Here is a 14426-nt window from a genome sequence, read left to right as displayed (position 1 = left end):
TAAGGAAAAAACGTCCTTACATATGTTGCAAAGTTACATAGCTTAATCTTCAAAAATATGTAGGGGTAAAAGGAACTGTGATCTTATGGGGACTCAGGGAAAGCTAAACCTCCCTCCGCCCCACCAAACAGATAAGACTCAAGTTAAAAATGCAAGCTTTAGTATTATGAAATTACTGAGAAAAAAATCAGAAATATGCAATAATCTCTTAAAATACGGTTAAATTTCCACTCCCATATCAGAATCTACAAGATAATCAAGTAAGCCTTGATCAGATGGAAAAGGGTGTGAAGGAACATAACCTATTATTTAGCAGTCCAATACCCAAAAAGACGGGCAACGACTGATCATTATTATCTTGCGCTAAATCTTCTTACAGATTGGGAACAGTAATTTGTCAAATGCTAAGTTTAAACCTTATGGAAAGCCATGATAGGCTTGGAAATTGTGTAAACAGTAAAAAATGCTAATTTTAGGACAACACTTGGCGTGATGAAAAGACTCAACACCATAACCACATGTGGTTGGAAAAGTAACAATGTCTGGATCAAGCATCATTACAGCTGTGAAGGGTGTCAATCAAAACGAGTATATACGCTCACCAGCAGCATATAAGGTGACTGATATACAGCTACCCCTAAAGTGGTGTAGTAAAAAGCAAAAGAAGCACTGATGGATGCAGCCATATAGGATGATGCAACTCCAGATACTACTGCAAAAATGATATGTAAACAGCAGAAGCTGCCTGACACTATAATAGGGTTGTTAACAATTTCAATTTGTACAATTTCGGAATTCAGGCATTGTTATCAAAAGGTCAACCGCATACTTATTCGTCTGTCCAACCTCTGATATAGGAGTTAAATTACTTATTACTATTATTATTACTATTATCATTATTATTCTCCATATTATTATTATTATTATTATTATTATTATTATTATTATTATTATTATTATTATTATTATTATTATTATTACTAGCTTGATAAGTAGAATGCTATAAAACCCAAGGGCACCAATAGGCAAAATAGCCTGGTGAGGAAAGGAAATAACGTAACAGATAGAATAGTGTGCCAGAGTGTACCCTCAACCAAGAAAACTCTAACCCAACACAGTGGTAGACCATGGTACAGAAGCTATGGCACTACGAATGCTGGAAAACAAGGGTTTGATATGGGAGTGTTCTCCTTGAAGAACTACTTACGATAACTAAAGACTCTCTTCTACCCTAACCACATGGAAAGTAGCTACTGAATAATTACAGTAGTTAATACCTCGACTGAATTGGTTGGTTAGCTTAGTGTTGGCAGGTGTATGAGAAAAGAGAAAAATGTGTAAAGAATAGGTCAGACAAATTAATGTATGTGTAGGCAAAAGAAAAATGAGTCGTAACCAGATAGGAATCCAATGTAGTATTATCTGGCCAGTCAAAGGACCCAATAACTCTTTAGTTGTAGTACCTTAACAGCTGCTGTTTACAACATGATCAGCAATGAGAATAGAAGAGTCTAGAACTTTTTTTTACTACAGCTAGGATCCACAGACCATGACAAAATTTTCCTGCATCCATACCTTATACAAATGGGGATGAATTCTATTTTATTCAATCACTACTACAAGAATAATTCTCAATTAAGGACATGTATTTTAATCTTTGATTTTGCCCTGTTCTCTTGCCAATGGAAACTGTCATGTCTTCACTATACTCTCATTTCTAACCCCATGTTTTTAACTGTGAAAAGAACTGAAATTAGGTGAAACTGTAGGCCTATTGATAGTCTGGGTAATTTTTAGTTTTCAATAAACCTTTATTTTACCCTTCATTAGTCAGTAAACTACTAGAATACATTGGATGTACCAGAAACCAATTGGTGAGAATCGGAAATGCATTTCATATTAACCAGAATAATTGATTTTATATTTTAATATTTTCAATGGATCATAACAGTTATCTCAAAGTAGTCATCTGGAACTAACCTCATTTAAGTAACTAGCAACATTAATGTAAAACCAATAAATATAATAATCATTATTGGAAGTTAAAACTTTCCATCTATTCATATTTATCTTTTCAAACTACATATATCTAAATATCTAAAAGAATTCGTAAAAGTATTTCTTATATTAATCTTTAATTTCCTTACTGATGGGCTTAAGGGCAGAGATCAGATCGTGATCCCAAATTAAATCGATAAAAAGCTTTAAAACTGAACGGTAACTTGAATTACCAACCTTGAGATGATAATTCATAGATCTCCCCAAAAAAGAATTACAAAAACTGAGAGGCCTCTTGGAATAACAACTAGCCCCCAAAAAGCCTGCTCTTAACTTAGAGCAATAACCCCTAAAACTAACCCCAAATACATTCTAGCACTTGGTGTAAAATGGAATTTGTAAAGTTACAAATGTTTGTATGAAACCGGGTTCATGAAAAAGTTTGTTTAATGGTGGCCAATGGTGATTGGACCAGAATCGTCAATGAAATAACTTCATTATCATTAGTAAGTATACTGGTGAAGGTGGCGATGGTAACATAATATTAGAGAAATACAAAGTTTGTAATCATGGGGGAGGAAAAAGTATGTCAATTTGTGGCCGGATGCACCAGTGGAAAGCCTGAACACCATTTCAAGGGGCATACTTTGTTAAAGGTTTCCCTTTTTTAATGTCATTTGGTTTGCACTATTTTCAACGTCACATTTATTACCTAAACTGTACATAAAAAAGTACCTTTAAAATTTTGTCCCATATGCCCTGATAATTCCTTGGTACTTATCTACCTAAAAAGAGCAGTGTTGAGCCCTTTCTTTTAATTACCAACCACTTATTAGGGGTATTAACACTGTAATTTTGTTTCACGATCCTACATTAAATAATATGAACATCATTGTCTTCAATAGCTCGGAATATTCACAAATTAAAAAGGAAAAATGTTTCACAGTGAAATGGCAGACCAAAACTTTTGAGACATGGTTAAAATGATTAAAATTTTGATGTTTTCAATTATTTCCATGGCTATAACTGGTTACTGCTTATAAAAAAAATTCCCTAATATAATAAAAAAAAAATAAATCACATTTCTTACCACTAGCTCACCCTAACCACCATTCTTATTCAGCTCCAGAACTATAGTGAGTTTTTCGAAGCAGGAATTGGTGCTTTAGCTAATCAGAGACCTCTACCTTGCCAGCCTTTTCTTTTGCCATCTCTTATTACCTAAAGAGGCTTTGGAAGTATTGGCTGTTAAGATTTCTATCTAAGATTTCCTATTTCTGTCAAAATATTTCTTATTTCAGCATTTTTATTTTGAAAACCCTATATTTTGCATTATATGCATCGTCATAAATTATATGAATGTAAGAGACTTTTAGTGTATTTTCAAAGAAAGAATATACAGTAATAATTTCTTTGATAATTGACTTCATTTTCCCATTTTTTAAAGATATCAATAGATGGCAACAGAGGGGATTTTTTTGGACGCAAAATACTGGAAATAAACCTGGCTTTGAGGAACGTTTGGTCCATTGTTTCTCTATCGCCTTAGCCAATAGCAAGATCTAAGTTAGACCTTGGCCAATAGGAGCACATCATTCGGGTGACTGTTAGCAAATTGTTGTTTGCTCATTCAGTTACCTAAAAGCGCCAAAGGATATCTCAAAAACGTTATTACCATTATTATCATTTCAGTTAATATTCAATTCTCATCAGAAATCCAATGAAACTTGGTCTGAAAATTAATAAACAACAATAAGCTGTCTTAAAGACTAAAACGGGATACCTCATCAGATCCCGGTTCTTCCTCTAAATCTCATTTTTATTTACTTAATAATCAATTGTTGAAGACCTTACTAAACTGTGTTCACTCAATGTTATTACCATTATTATCATTTCAGTTAATATTCAATTCTCATCAGAAATCCAATGAAACTTGGTCCGAAAACTAATAAACAACAATAATCTGTCTTAAAAACTAAAAGGGGATACCTCACCTGATCCAGGTTCTTCCTCTAAATCTCATTTTTGTTTACTTAATAATTAATAGTTGAAGACCTTACTAAACTGTGTTCAACTGCTTATTTATTTTACACAGGAAACTAAGGGAACTAAGGTACTTGTGAATATGCATCTTCACACTTTAACTTTATTTATCTTTTCTGTTCTTATCCATCATTTTGTATGACTTATTCAAGCTACCAACCTCTTTTCATTTTCTTTTGTATCCATTCTTCACTACACTACTGGTCCAATACCACAACCAGTGATAAGGATCCCTCCATTTTCCCTTGGAACTGCTAAATCTCTGATGCCTCTTGATAGTATTTCCAAAAATCCAATCCTTGTGCACTTAATTTACTTATCATCCTTTAATGTTAGATAATATACCATTCATCTCATCATATTAACGTCACGACTTCCCCAATATGATATTTATGGTGTTGTAATTGATGTTCATGTGATATATTTTATGGTATTCCTGTTTCCTTAGGGACCGTTTTCCAGGATTAATTATTCTTGAATCTTGAGTGAAGAATATATATTAGAACTTATATCTATCTTATTTATGTCTCTCTACTTTATTAATTTTCACGCAATCATTATATATGCAAGACAGTATGTTTTATTTGAAGGTATATCCCTGAACCTGCTGATAACTGTCAGGATCCTTGCCATGCTTGTAAAGATATAAAAGTTTACCTGTTTCCAATCATAAACAATCATCAATGCCATGTCTAGGATCTTTTATCGGATAACATAACTACCCCACCTATAGATCCCTTTATAGAAAGATTACACTAAAATGCTATGGTAAACACCTCACAAAGAGTACATGATGTAAGCAAAGCAATGTGAATGTAATTGCATTACTTATTCAAAGTTACAGTACCCTATCATGAGAATGAAAAAATAAAGGTATCTACCTGGTAACATATACTGGGTTATTTACTGAACACTCTATGGTTGTAAAACCACCTTTTTTCTGGATGAAATGTCTAAGACTTTCCATGATGATACCTGGCAAGGACTGACCGAGAATATTTGCCCCAAATTTTATAAGATATTCACAGTTAAGTGGTTGGTATACTATCAAGGAATTGGGTAATGCATCTGCTGTCTTGCCCCTTTTGTACCTCGGATTCTAGTTGTATAAGTCATGAGTGTGAATCTATTCTTAATCCTGTATGCAGAGGTGTAGCAGAGGAGGAGTGAGGGGGTGGGGCTTTTTAAAAATGCCTCCAGGCCTCCAAGAGATGGGGACCTCTAAACCAGGGCCAGAAAATAAAAGTATGTAAGTATACATTCAAAATTTCCATTAACTTCCTATCTAGGCCAAATTCCCTCCTAGTGTTGACGTAATTTATGATTCTGGAACTTGTCAAGTTCAGTCAAATTGAATTTTTACTGGTAACTCTTAGTTCAGAAGAACTAGTTTAAGCGATGTGAAAAAGCATTTGCTGTTCTGACCGATTATTCTATCTCAGATTCTGATAGTATTCTCCCTGACTAGGAATTCATTTCTAGCCTTTTCTTCATTTAAGACTGATGGCAAATTTACTAAAATAAATCAATCCCAGCAAAAAAAGAGCTTTCCTTCAGAGAACTTGTCGTTATACAGAAGCCAAAGCCCCTAGGATCATAGATTTATTCCCATTGAAAACTGTTTACAGTTGTCCCACCATTAAACCACATTGAAAACAGTTTACAGTTGTCCCACCATTAAACCAGAGGTCCAGCCTATTCAGTGTTTAATTATTTCTTTTTAGAACTAACTAAGTTTTGCTATCAAGAAAGATTGTTTCAATTTCTCATCGGAATAAGACCCAATCAAACAAATATTTCCAGGAAAGGTGAAGTTCCTACAGTAGAAGTCTTTTTTTACATTTGTATTATTTGAGGCTTTCCAATTCTGAAAACTCTGGAACATTAATCAAATGGTATATGTCTTCCTTTCATCACCTCCAATTTATGCAAAAATGAATTAAAACTGAAGCTGAATTTTAATAGATGTTGGTTTTAGCAAAATGCGAAAGATCAAGAAACGCTCTTAGAAAGCAGAGTTGAACTAAATCTAATTTTTTTCCCGATTCTAAGGTATTTGACGATAATCCTATTCATTACTTTACAGAAATATAGGACTCATATTTCTATTATCTATGTGAAATATAAGAGACTCATACTTGTTAAATTGAAAATCATTCCAGACTCAACATGAGTCTTCACAATCCTCAAAGTCTGCTCAATCTTCTCAGCAGCTCTGGCTATTTCTCTTCCCTCTCCAGTTGGAAACCGAAATATTCTAAGAAGTTCATGTGGATTTGGTGAGGTGGTTCGGTCCCTCTGGAACAGCTGACTGGAATGCAATGTTTCTATTTTAAAATAAATTTACTCTAACTTCATACAGAAATCGAAGATTTCAATATTTTTTTAATATAATTTGAATTATTACAACACTGTAGGAGTTTAAGTGACATCAAATCTTTTAAGACTGTATAAACAGTCAATGAGAAATGTTTATTAGAAAATTTTATATAAATTTAAATATTAGATGCTGCAGAATGTATTTCATTAAGAAAACTAAAACAGAAAAAATCTGGGTTAAAATTTACTCTCTCTCTCTCTCTCTCTCTCTCTCTCTCTCTCTCTCTCTCTCTCTCTCTCTCTCTCTCTCTCTCTCTCTCTCTCTCTCTCTCTCACACACAAGTTATGAATAAAACATACTATACCTTATTGTATCATTCACAGCTCTGTCCACTTGTTCAGTAGCTTCACTAAAACTTGATTGTAAGAATTCATCTCCAATGTGAGTCTGTGGCTCAGCTGAAAATCGGGAAAATTTTAAGAAAAACATTTATTGAAGTGAAAATATTGTTATATACTGGTTAAATAAAGGAAAGTCTTGTTATCTTGTTTATGTCACTAGTAATACAAAACAATACCTTTAAGGCCACTTAGAGAAACACAGGTGATAAACAATCTGCTATACAACTGGTGTCACTAAATATATGACGATCATAAAAAAATAGAAAGCAAACTTAGAGACTCCCTGTCACTTTCTGACAGGACCTTATGAATTTATAGGAAATTGCTGATTTCTCTCCAGGTACAAAACTGCCATGTATAAACAATACTGCAAAAGAGTAAGGTATTAGAAAGGCTTGGGAAAATACTATTTGAATATTGACGATCCACTTCAGGTAACTCAGAAGAGTGGGCCTATCTGTTGCTATGTTGAACAAATCATCTAGGTTTTCTCAGAACTGAAATATTTCATAATGAAGATTTTTCAGGGGAAGAAACAGAGTTCTGTGCAGAGGTTCAAAGAACAATACCAAGACGAAAAAACTTTTCCAGTCCAAGAAAACAAAAAAACTTTTGATATGGAAGATTAATACATATTAGAGGCAAGCATCTTGAATATCAACGGACATTTTCTTAGGATAGATAGAATAATAAGTTTCCATCCTGATAAAGGTTGTAAAATCAAACAACAGGTTTCCAACCCCCTAAAGCTTACTTGACCTTAAGGACACAGTTGCACCACTAGAGCCTAATATTGGAAGCGTTGTTTTTCCAGTATTTGTCAGTGATCCAGACTGCAGGAAATCTCTGACCAAGGGACAAGGGAGTGTATAATTAATACGCATAGTGAAAATACATCTCGATTGATAGTGTAGTATGGAAGATGGCAATAGCTACCTTCCGCACATACCTCTCAGAGGAAAGCAACGAATAGAAGAATAAGTGTATGAAAGATTTTGGGGGAAATTACCCACTTGAGAGGAAGCGCTCACTCGCCGGGATAACAAAATATTATTTTGTATTAAAACAGATGTCCACATTATGCCAAATCATATGGGCCAGTGAAGAAATGGTTTTTTTTATCTTAAAAAATTTCAATGGTTTCAAAAGGCAGCATAAAATCTCGACTTCCTGAGGTTAGGTTGTTTTGATGCAGATAAAGAAAGGTAATGGGTAATTTAAGTAAGATAAAAAAAGACTCTCTCAGGTCTGAATCCCTATCAATGGCTCCTCATAATGTCTAATGCTGGTTGCATTCTCTACCACTGAACAACAAGTTCACTAGTGTCCTCTTTTCTTAACTTACCCTAGTCAGCATTAGTATTTTTTCTGCCTAATGCTGAAATAAGTAACCATAAAGAATAACAACTCATCTAAGCAAGTCTTGTCCAATAATAAAAGATACAGATAAATGGCTTCTCTCTTTTAAACGACTTTCTATATTGACTGAGCTATGGTCCAAAACTAAGTCTTCATTCACAATAATGTATATAGCCATATTTTGTTTTTCCTTCAGCCATTTCTTTTATTGTACCTTTGATACTGGTACAGTTTGCAATAATGACTTCCCCACTGGCTAAGCTACTGACTGACCCTGCATTTCTGACATGGATTGCAGGGACTGTACTTCCAGCCACAAAGATGACCGTTGGTCTTTCATATATTTTATATCCCAGTAATTTATCTCTTCAAGAATGAGCCTTATAAACCTCCAGTAATAAGAGGACAAGAATGATATTGTCCCTGGTGTACTCTGAACCTCATGATTTTAAATCAAGCAATGATTTTATTATTTGTTTTAAATGGCAGTTTTTCTTTAGGTATGTCTTCCATCTTTTCTACTGCAGTTAACTTATTTTTCTGAATTTTACTGACTGCACCTCTGCCTTTTTACCTACAGCTTTAACAATGTTCCACCAGCCTACTGTTTTTTTTTTTTTTTAATTATTTTACTGATGTTTCAGAATTTGGTTAATGCTATTGGTGTCCCATTTTTTTTACCAGCAGTTGAATTGGCAATCTTTTATAAATTGAACAGCTATAGTGATTATTACAGCAATGCTTCACTAACTGGTTTGCTGTTTGTTCATACAATCCACTGGTTTCTCTTTTTCTACTGACTGTCATTTTGAGTACTTATAAGGGTGTTTCACCATACCTGTCAACGGTCAAGTAAACCCCCTAGACTTATAAGAGTAAAAATTATCTGTTTTATAGCTTGCCAATAATGAAATTTCTTGCATAAAAGAATTCTCTCATTCGTTATTCAAAATTATTCTCATCTAGCTAAGAAATCTTTTACAACCAGGGGAACTGTCTCTGGGTCTCCTCTAGATTCTTATTTACAACTCAACACATTTAAAATTCAAAAGAACATAACACAACAGACTCTAGAATCCCCTTACTCTCAGAAATAATCCTAGCCCTTCAGACATCCAAGTAATTTTTCTACCTAATGCTGAAATAAGTAACCATAAAGAATAACAACTCATCCAATCAAGGTTTTTCCAACAATAAAAGATACAGATAAATGGCTTCTCTCTTTTAAACGACTTTCCAGATTCCTGAAGTACGTCTCTAAACCATAAGGTTTGATTCTAGTTGCCTCAATTGTTATTTTTCTGATGTATGCGAAAAGGACACTGATGCCACCAATGTTCATTTATATACAGTAATTTGGAAAAAAACTTCATTTAATTATAAAATTTGTTATTTCTATACTCATCTCGATGCCACCCCTTAAAATGAAAAAATTACCCGTTTGCTTTCCTTCCCTTATGCTGATGCCTCTAGCAAACAACGAGACTAATGACACCTACCAACAAGAACGCTCCACATGTTGTATCGTCTTCTCCAGTCTCAAAATTGGAAAATTCTCTATCTTCCTGACACTAAGAGTCAGTCGGAAGGAGCCCATATATAGCATATAAACTTCAGGTGAGTACTGTATAAAGAATAACAAATTTCATTATTAAAACAGAATTTATTTCTCTGAACCTCCCCTGATGCTCATATTCATGATTCCACACACTAGTAGAGATAGGTATCCAGTGATGGATCAATCAAATAATATCCTAGACGTACCTGTAGTCAATATTTTTGGGTATTTCTAAATATCACTTTAAAAATAATCAATCGTTTTTATAACAAAAAGCTTGCATATAGTGTAATTTGCAAAACAATAGATTAAAATAGAAAGGTTACTAGGCCAAAACCCCAAAGAATAAATCTACCTAACTAAGTGTCAGGAGTTTCCTAGCAATAAAGGTATAATGCTTCAGTACCCTCTAATTCTTTAAATATATGACCATGGGAGAGGAAATCAGAATGAAGTAATGCATAATTATAACTTAAAATATGCCTTTAATACCAATCTTATGATATATTTCTCAACCTCTGAGTTGAACATATTTAGATACATAATTCAACAATCATCGTCTGGATTAAGGCGGTTACAATGCGGCTGCTGTTTGCTTAACACTAGTAAGAGTAGGCACAATTGTTGATGAATCTTCCAGAGGCATGCACAGTCCTCAATATATGTTCAAAAAAGCACTATCAAACTGCCGAAGTGTCAATTAAGACGAGAGTTTGACGAGTTCACCTCAGTCCATAGGTGGTAATACACAGCTATACGGAGGAAAGTGTTTGGCTTCAGCACTGGGATTAAAGTGTCTTACGATGGAGTGTAGTAGTAGTAGAAAACAACTTGGAGCAAACGACATTAGGAGTCAAGGATTAGACATAAACTCTAAACTTAACATATAAAAGGACTCTCGAATAGTACTTAACATTAAATACAAATTCACTTATAAACTAGAGAACTAAGTACAGTATTACATAATAATTAAAATTCTTTAATTGGGCAAATTCACCGAATCCCCTTACAATGCCCCAATTTAAATTAAATCTTAGATTTATGAGTAAGGTGAATTACTCAATTTACACATCTACTAAGAATGTTAGCCCCAACATTTTCTGATCCTTTTATATATTCAACAACAAATGAATATGGCTGGAATGCAAAGGCCCAGCGTATTAGTCTACCATTACAGTTTTTCTTCTAGGAGAAGGACACTCCAAAATCAAACCATTGTTCTCTAGTCTTGGGTAGTACCATAGCCTCTGTACCATGGTCTTCCACTGTGTTGGGTTAGAGATCTCTTGCTTGAAGGTACACTCGGGCACACGATTCTATCTAGTTTCTCTTCCTCTTGTTTTGTTAAAGTTTTTACAGTTTATATAAGAAATATTCATTTCAAATGTTACTGTTCTTAAAATATTTTATTTTTCCTTATTTCCTTTCCGCACTAGGCTATTTTCCCTGTTGGGGCCCCTGGGCTTATAGCATCCTGCTTTTCCAACTAGGGTTGTAGCTTAGCAAGTAATAATAATAATAATAATAATAATAATAATAATAATAATAATAATAATAAGGTAGGGTAAGGTTGTTGGTTAGTTTGTAGTAAAAACTCTCTCCCATATAAGTACCCCTTTCACTTATTAACAGTCCAAACAATGCCTAGACATTCTCGTTCAATAACCAAATAGTTTTGCTCTCTTAACAGCAATAAGTGAATGGGGTTAGAAATGGGCATAAGAGTATTATTAACTTCTTGCAATAACATAGCTCCTTATCCTGTGTCAGAAGCATCAGCCCTGAGAAAGAATGTTTTGTCATAGTTAGGTAGTGTTAAAATAGGGGAATCTGTCATTTTCTGTTTAAGAATATTAAATCTTTCTCTTTGCATTTCCTACCATTTAAGTGAATTACTACTGAATTTCTTAAGTAAGATGTTAATAGGGTGCACAATATCTAAAAAATTGTCGATGAATTTCCTATAGAATGATGCTGTCCCTAAGAACTATCTAAGCTCCTTTTTAGTCCTGGGCACAGGCATGTTGAAAATTGCATTTATTTTGTCAGTATTAGGTCTTAGACTGTCCTCACCTAGTATATATCCTAGATATTTGATCTCAGGGAGCCAAAATAACACTTAATAGGCCCAGCTGTTATTCCATGATCCCATAGTCCATTAAGCAAGCTAATCATGTCACTTAAATGTTCTCTCCAAGTAGCATTATGAATAATAATATTGTTAAAATAACAGTCTGTATTCTTCAAACCTTCAATTACCTTTCTCACGAGTCTAATGAATGTAACACATACTGTCTTACAACTAAAAGGTAATTTGGTGAACTCTATCAAACATTTATCCGTGGCAAATGCTGTAAAGGTCTTACATTTCTCAGAAAGGGGTATTTGCCAATAAACCTTGCAGAGATCAATCTCTGTGAAAAATTTGTCTCCCACAAAATTTCCTAGGGCATCAGGCTCTTCCTCACCAAGTATATATCCTAGATATTTGATCTCAGGGAGCCAAAATAACACTTAATAGCCCCACCTGTTAATCCATGATCCCATAGTCCATTAAGCAAGCTACTCATGTCACTTAAATGTTCTGTCCAAGTAGTATTATGAACAATAATATCGTTAAAATAACAGTCTGTATTCTTCAAACCTTCAATTACCTTTCTTATGAGTCTAATGAATGTAGCACATACTGTCTTACAACTAAAAGGTAATTTGGTGAACTGTATCAAACATTTATCCGTGGCAAATGCTGTAAAGGCCTTACATTTCTCAGAAAGGGGTATTTGCCAATAAACCTTGCAGAGATCAATCTCTGTGAAAAATTTGTCTCCTACAAAATTTCCTAGGGCATCAGGCTCTTCTTCAAATAATGTTATGTTATTTAGAGCCCTGAAATCTACACAGAATCACCATTTTTCATCAGCTTTCTTCACAAGTACCACTGGCTAGCAGTAAGTAGACTTGGAAGGTTCAATTACACCTAGGTCAAACATTCTTTTTTCTTCTTTATTATAAGCTTTCTTGAGGTGAAATGGAACAGGATAAGGCGTAGTACATATTGAAGTATTAGTTGTCAATTTAATATCACGACCAATTGCTGTTGTTAATCCTCGATTGTCTGAAAATATATCACTGAAATCCTCCAATAAATTCTTAATATTCTTATTCCTGACAGTCATTGCACCACCTTTTTTTTCAAATAAAAGGCCCCGCCATGAAGGACCAGTCGAAATGCCACGAGCGTTGGGATCCTACGTAGAGCCTCACCACATGTCCAACCATTCTATACTCCCCTACTCCCTTGAGGTTACATTCCAGACATCTTCAAAGCACGTGGCCGCTCAACGCTGCCAGAAAGGAAGTCCGGAAGAAATCATGAGGCCCATTGATGGGGAGTGTCGGGAGACATCACAAAGGCCAATCACCAATGGGACAGCGGTCAGGCCAATTACCCTTCCCCCCCAATTGGGGCAAAAGGGGTTTAGCCTACCTAGGAACGGCTGGGCATCGGCTTCGGTGATCAACTGCCATGAGACTACCATCACCTTTTTTCGCTCTCAAGTCTAAAGGGGGGCAGGACCTGTGACACGTTCTCCACAAGGGAGAAAACAGAGTCCTTTTTATCAAGGTAAGATTTCTGTTTGAGTACCTCAACCTCATCGGCCTTATCCATCTCCTTCCCTTACCCCATTTTTTTGTCCTTTTATACTTTAACAGAAGATCCTACCCACTGAACCTTTGTTATCCCAGCCTTGTGTCCCAACCACATTGGCCGTTTATTCCTAACCTTAATTAATTCACCCTGTGACAGTGTTGATTCCCACGTGATAGTGTTTAAATTTCTAAGTTGTGCACTTTTATTTTGTTTGCTTAAAAGTTTTAACCACACGACTTCATCATGTTCCCAGCCTGTAGAAGTGAGTGTTCGGCTTATAATTTGATTTATTCCCTTTCCAGGGAATAAGATTGTGGTGCTGAAAACCTTCCACGGCCTACTACTAACTCCACGTGAGCATGTTATGAGATTCCAACTCCACGTGAGCCCTACTCCCTGTGAAGTACCTCGTGGCTTACTTGAAATATGAAGTAGTTATCTGTTGTGCTCCCCTTTTTCTTAATTTTTATTTAAATATTATTGAAAATATATCTATTTTGTCGGTATTTCTTTTCTTATTGCCGACTGGAGACCTTACAATTATACTCTTTGTGTGTACGCCCTGAGTTCTTTAAGCAAGGCCGGACTCACAAACACGGGCGCGTAACAAAAATTGGCGACCTTGCCAGGATTCGCTCAGATAGTAATTTCAAATAATTGTTATTAACGTAAAATTCCCCCTTTTCTGTCTTTAGCAACTTGACGAATCTCAATTTCATTTCAAGTAAATTATATTATCACTGGAGTTGGAACCGTGGAAGAAAACAGCCAAGGCATTTTATTTTTATTGTAAAAATTTTGTGTTTATTTGTGCGTGTTTTTCCACCGCGAACCCTTTTGTTTTTAAAAACCACGTGGTAGGCTTCAGTTTCATTGTTCAGCAGGATAGTCAACCGTCTGTTGCGAGTTTACCTTTTGTTTATTATCGCAGTGATTAACAAGTATCAATTATATTGTTCAGTGAGTGAATGTTTAATTTTGTGTTAAAAATAAGTGAAGTGAAATTTAAGAAATTTTAGAAAAAAATAAACGTAATAGGGTAGACGCGTGTTAATTTTCTAGTGAAGCATAATTTCTGTGTAGGGTAATGGTAAG

General features: G+C 34.8%; 1 protein-coding gene across 2 annotated transcripts in view; it reads right to left on the bottom strand.

Moving 5' to 3' along the window:
* Pxn (Peroxidasin) overlaps window positions 1-14426 on the bottom strand; it is a 425335-nt gene that overhangs the window by 212697 nt on the left and 198212 nt on the right. For both annotated transcript variants that reach the window (XM_068351797.1, XM_068351798.1), the window contains exons 15-16: window positions 6726-6819; window positions 6180-6352 (exon numbers count right to left, since the gene is read on the bottom strand). In XM_068351797.1, coding sequence (XP_068207898.1) covers window positions 6180-6352; window positions 6726-6819 — 267 coding nt within the window. The remainder of the gene's footprint in view (window positions 1-6179; window positions 6353-6725; window positions 6820-14426) is intronic.

The sequence above is a fragment of the Palaemon carinicauda genome, chromosome 28, assembly GCF_036898095.1.
Source record: "Palaemon carinicauda isolate YSFRI2023 chromosome 28, ASM3689809v2, whole genome shotgun sequence".
NCBI classification, from domain to species: Eukaryota; Metazoa; Arthropoda; class Malacostraca; order Decapoda; family Palaemonidae; genus Palaemon; species Palaemon carinicauda.
The sequence above is the reverse complement of the archived record's forward strand: the minus strand, read 5'-3'. Positions and strand labels throughout refer to the sequence as shown.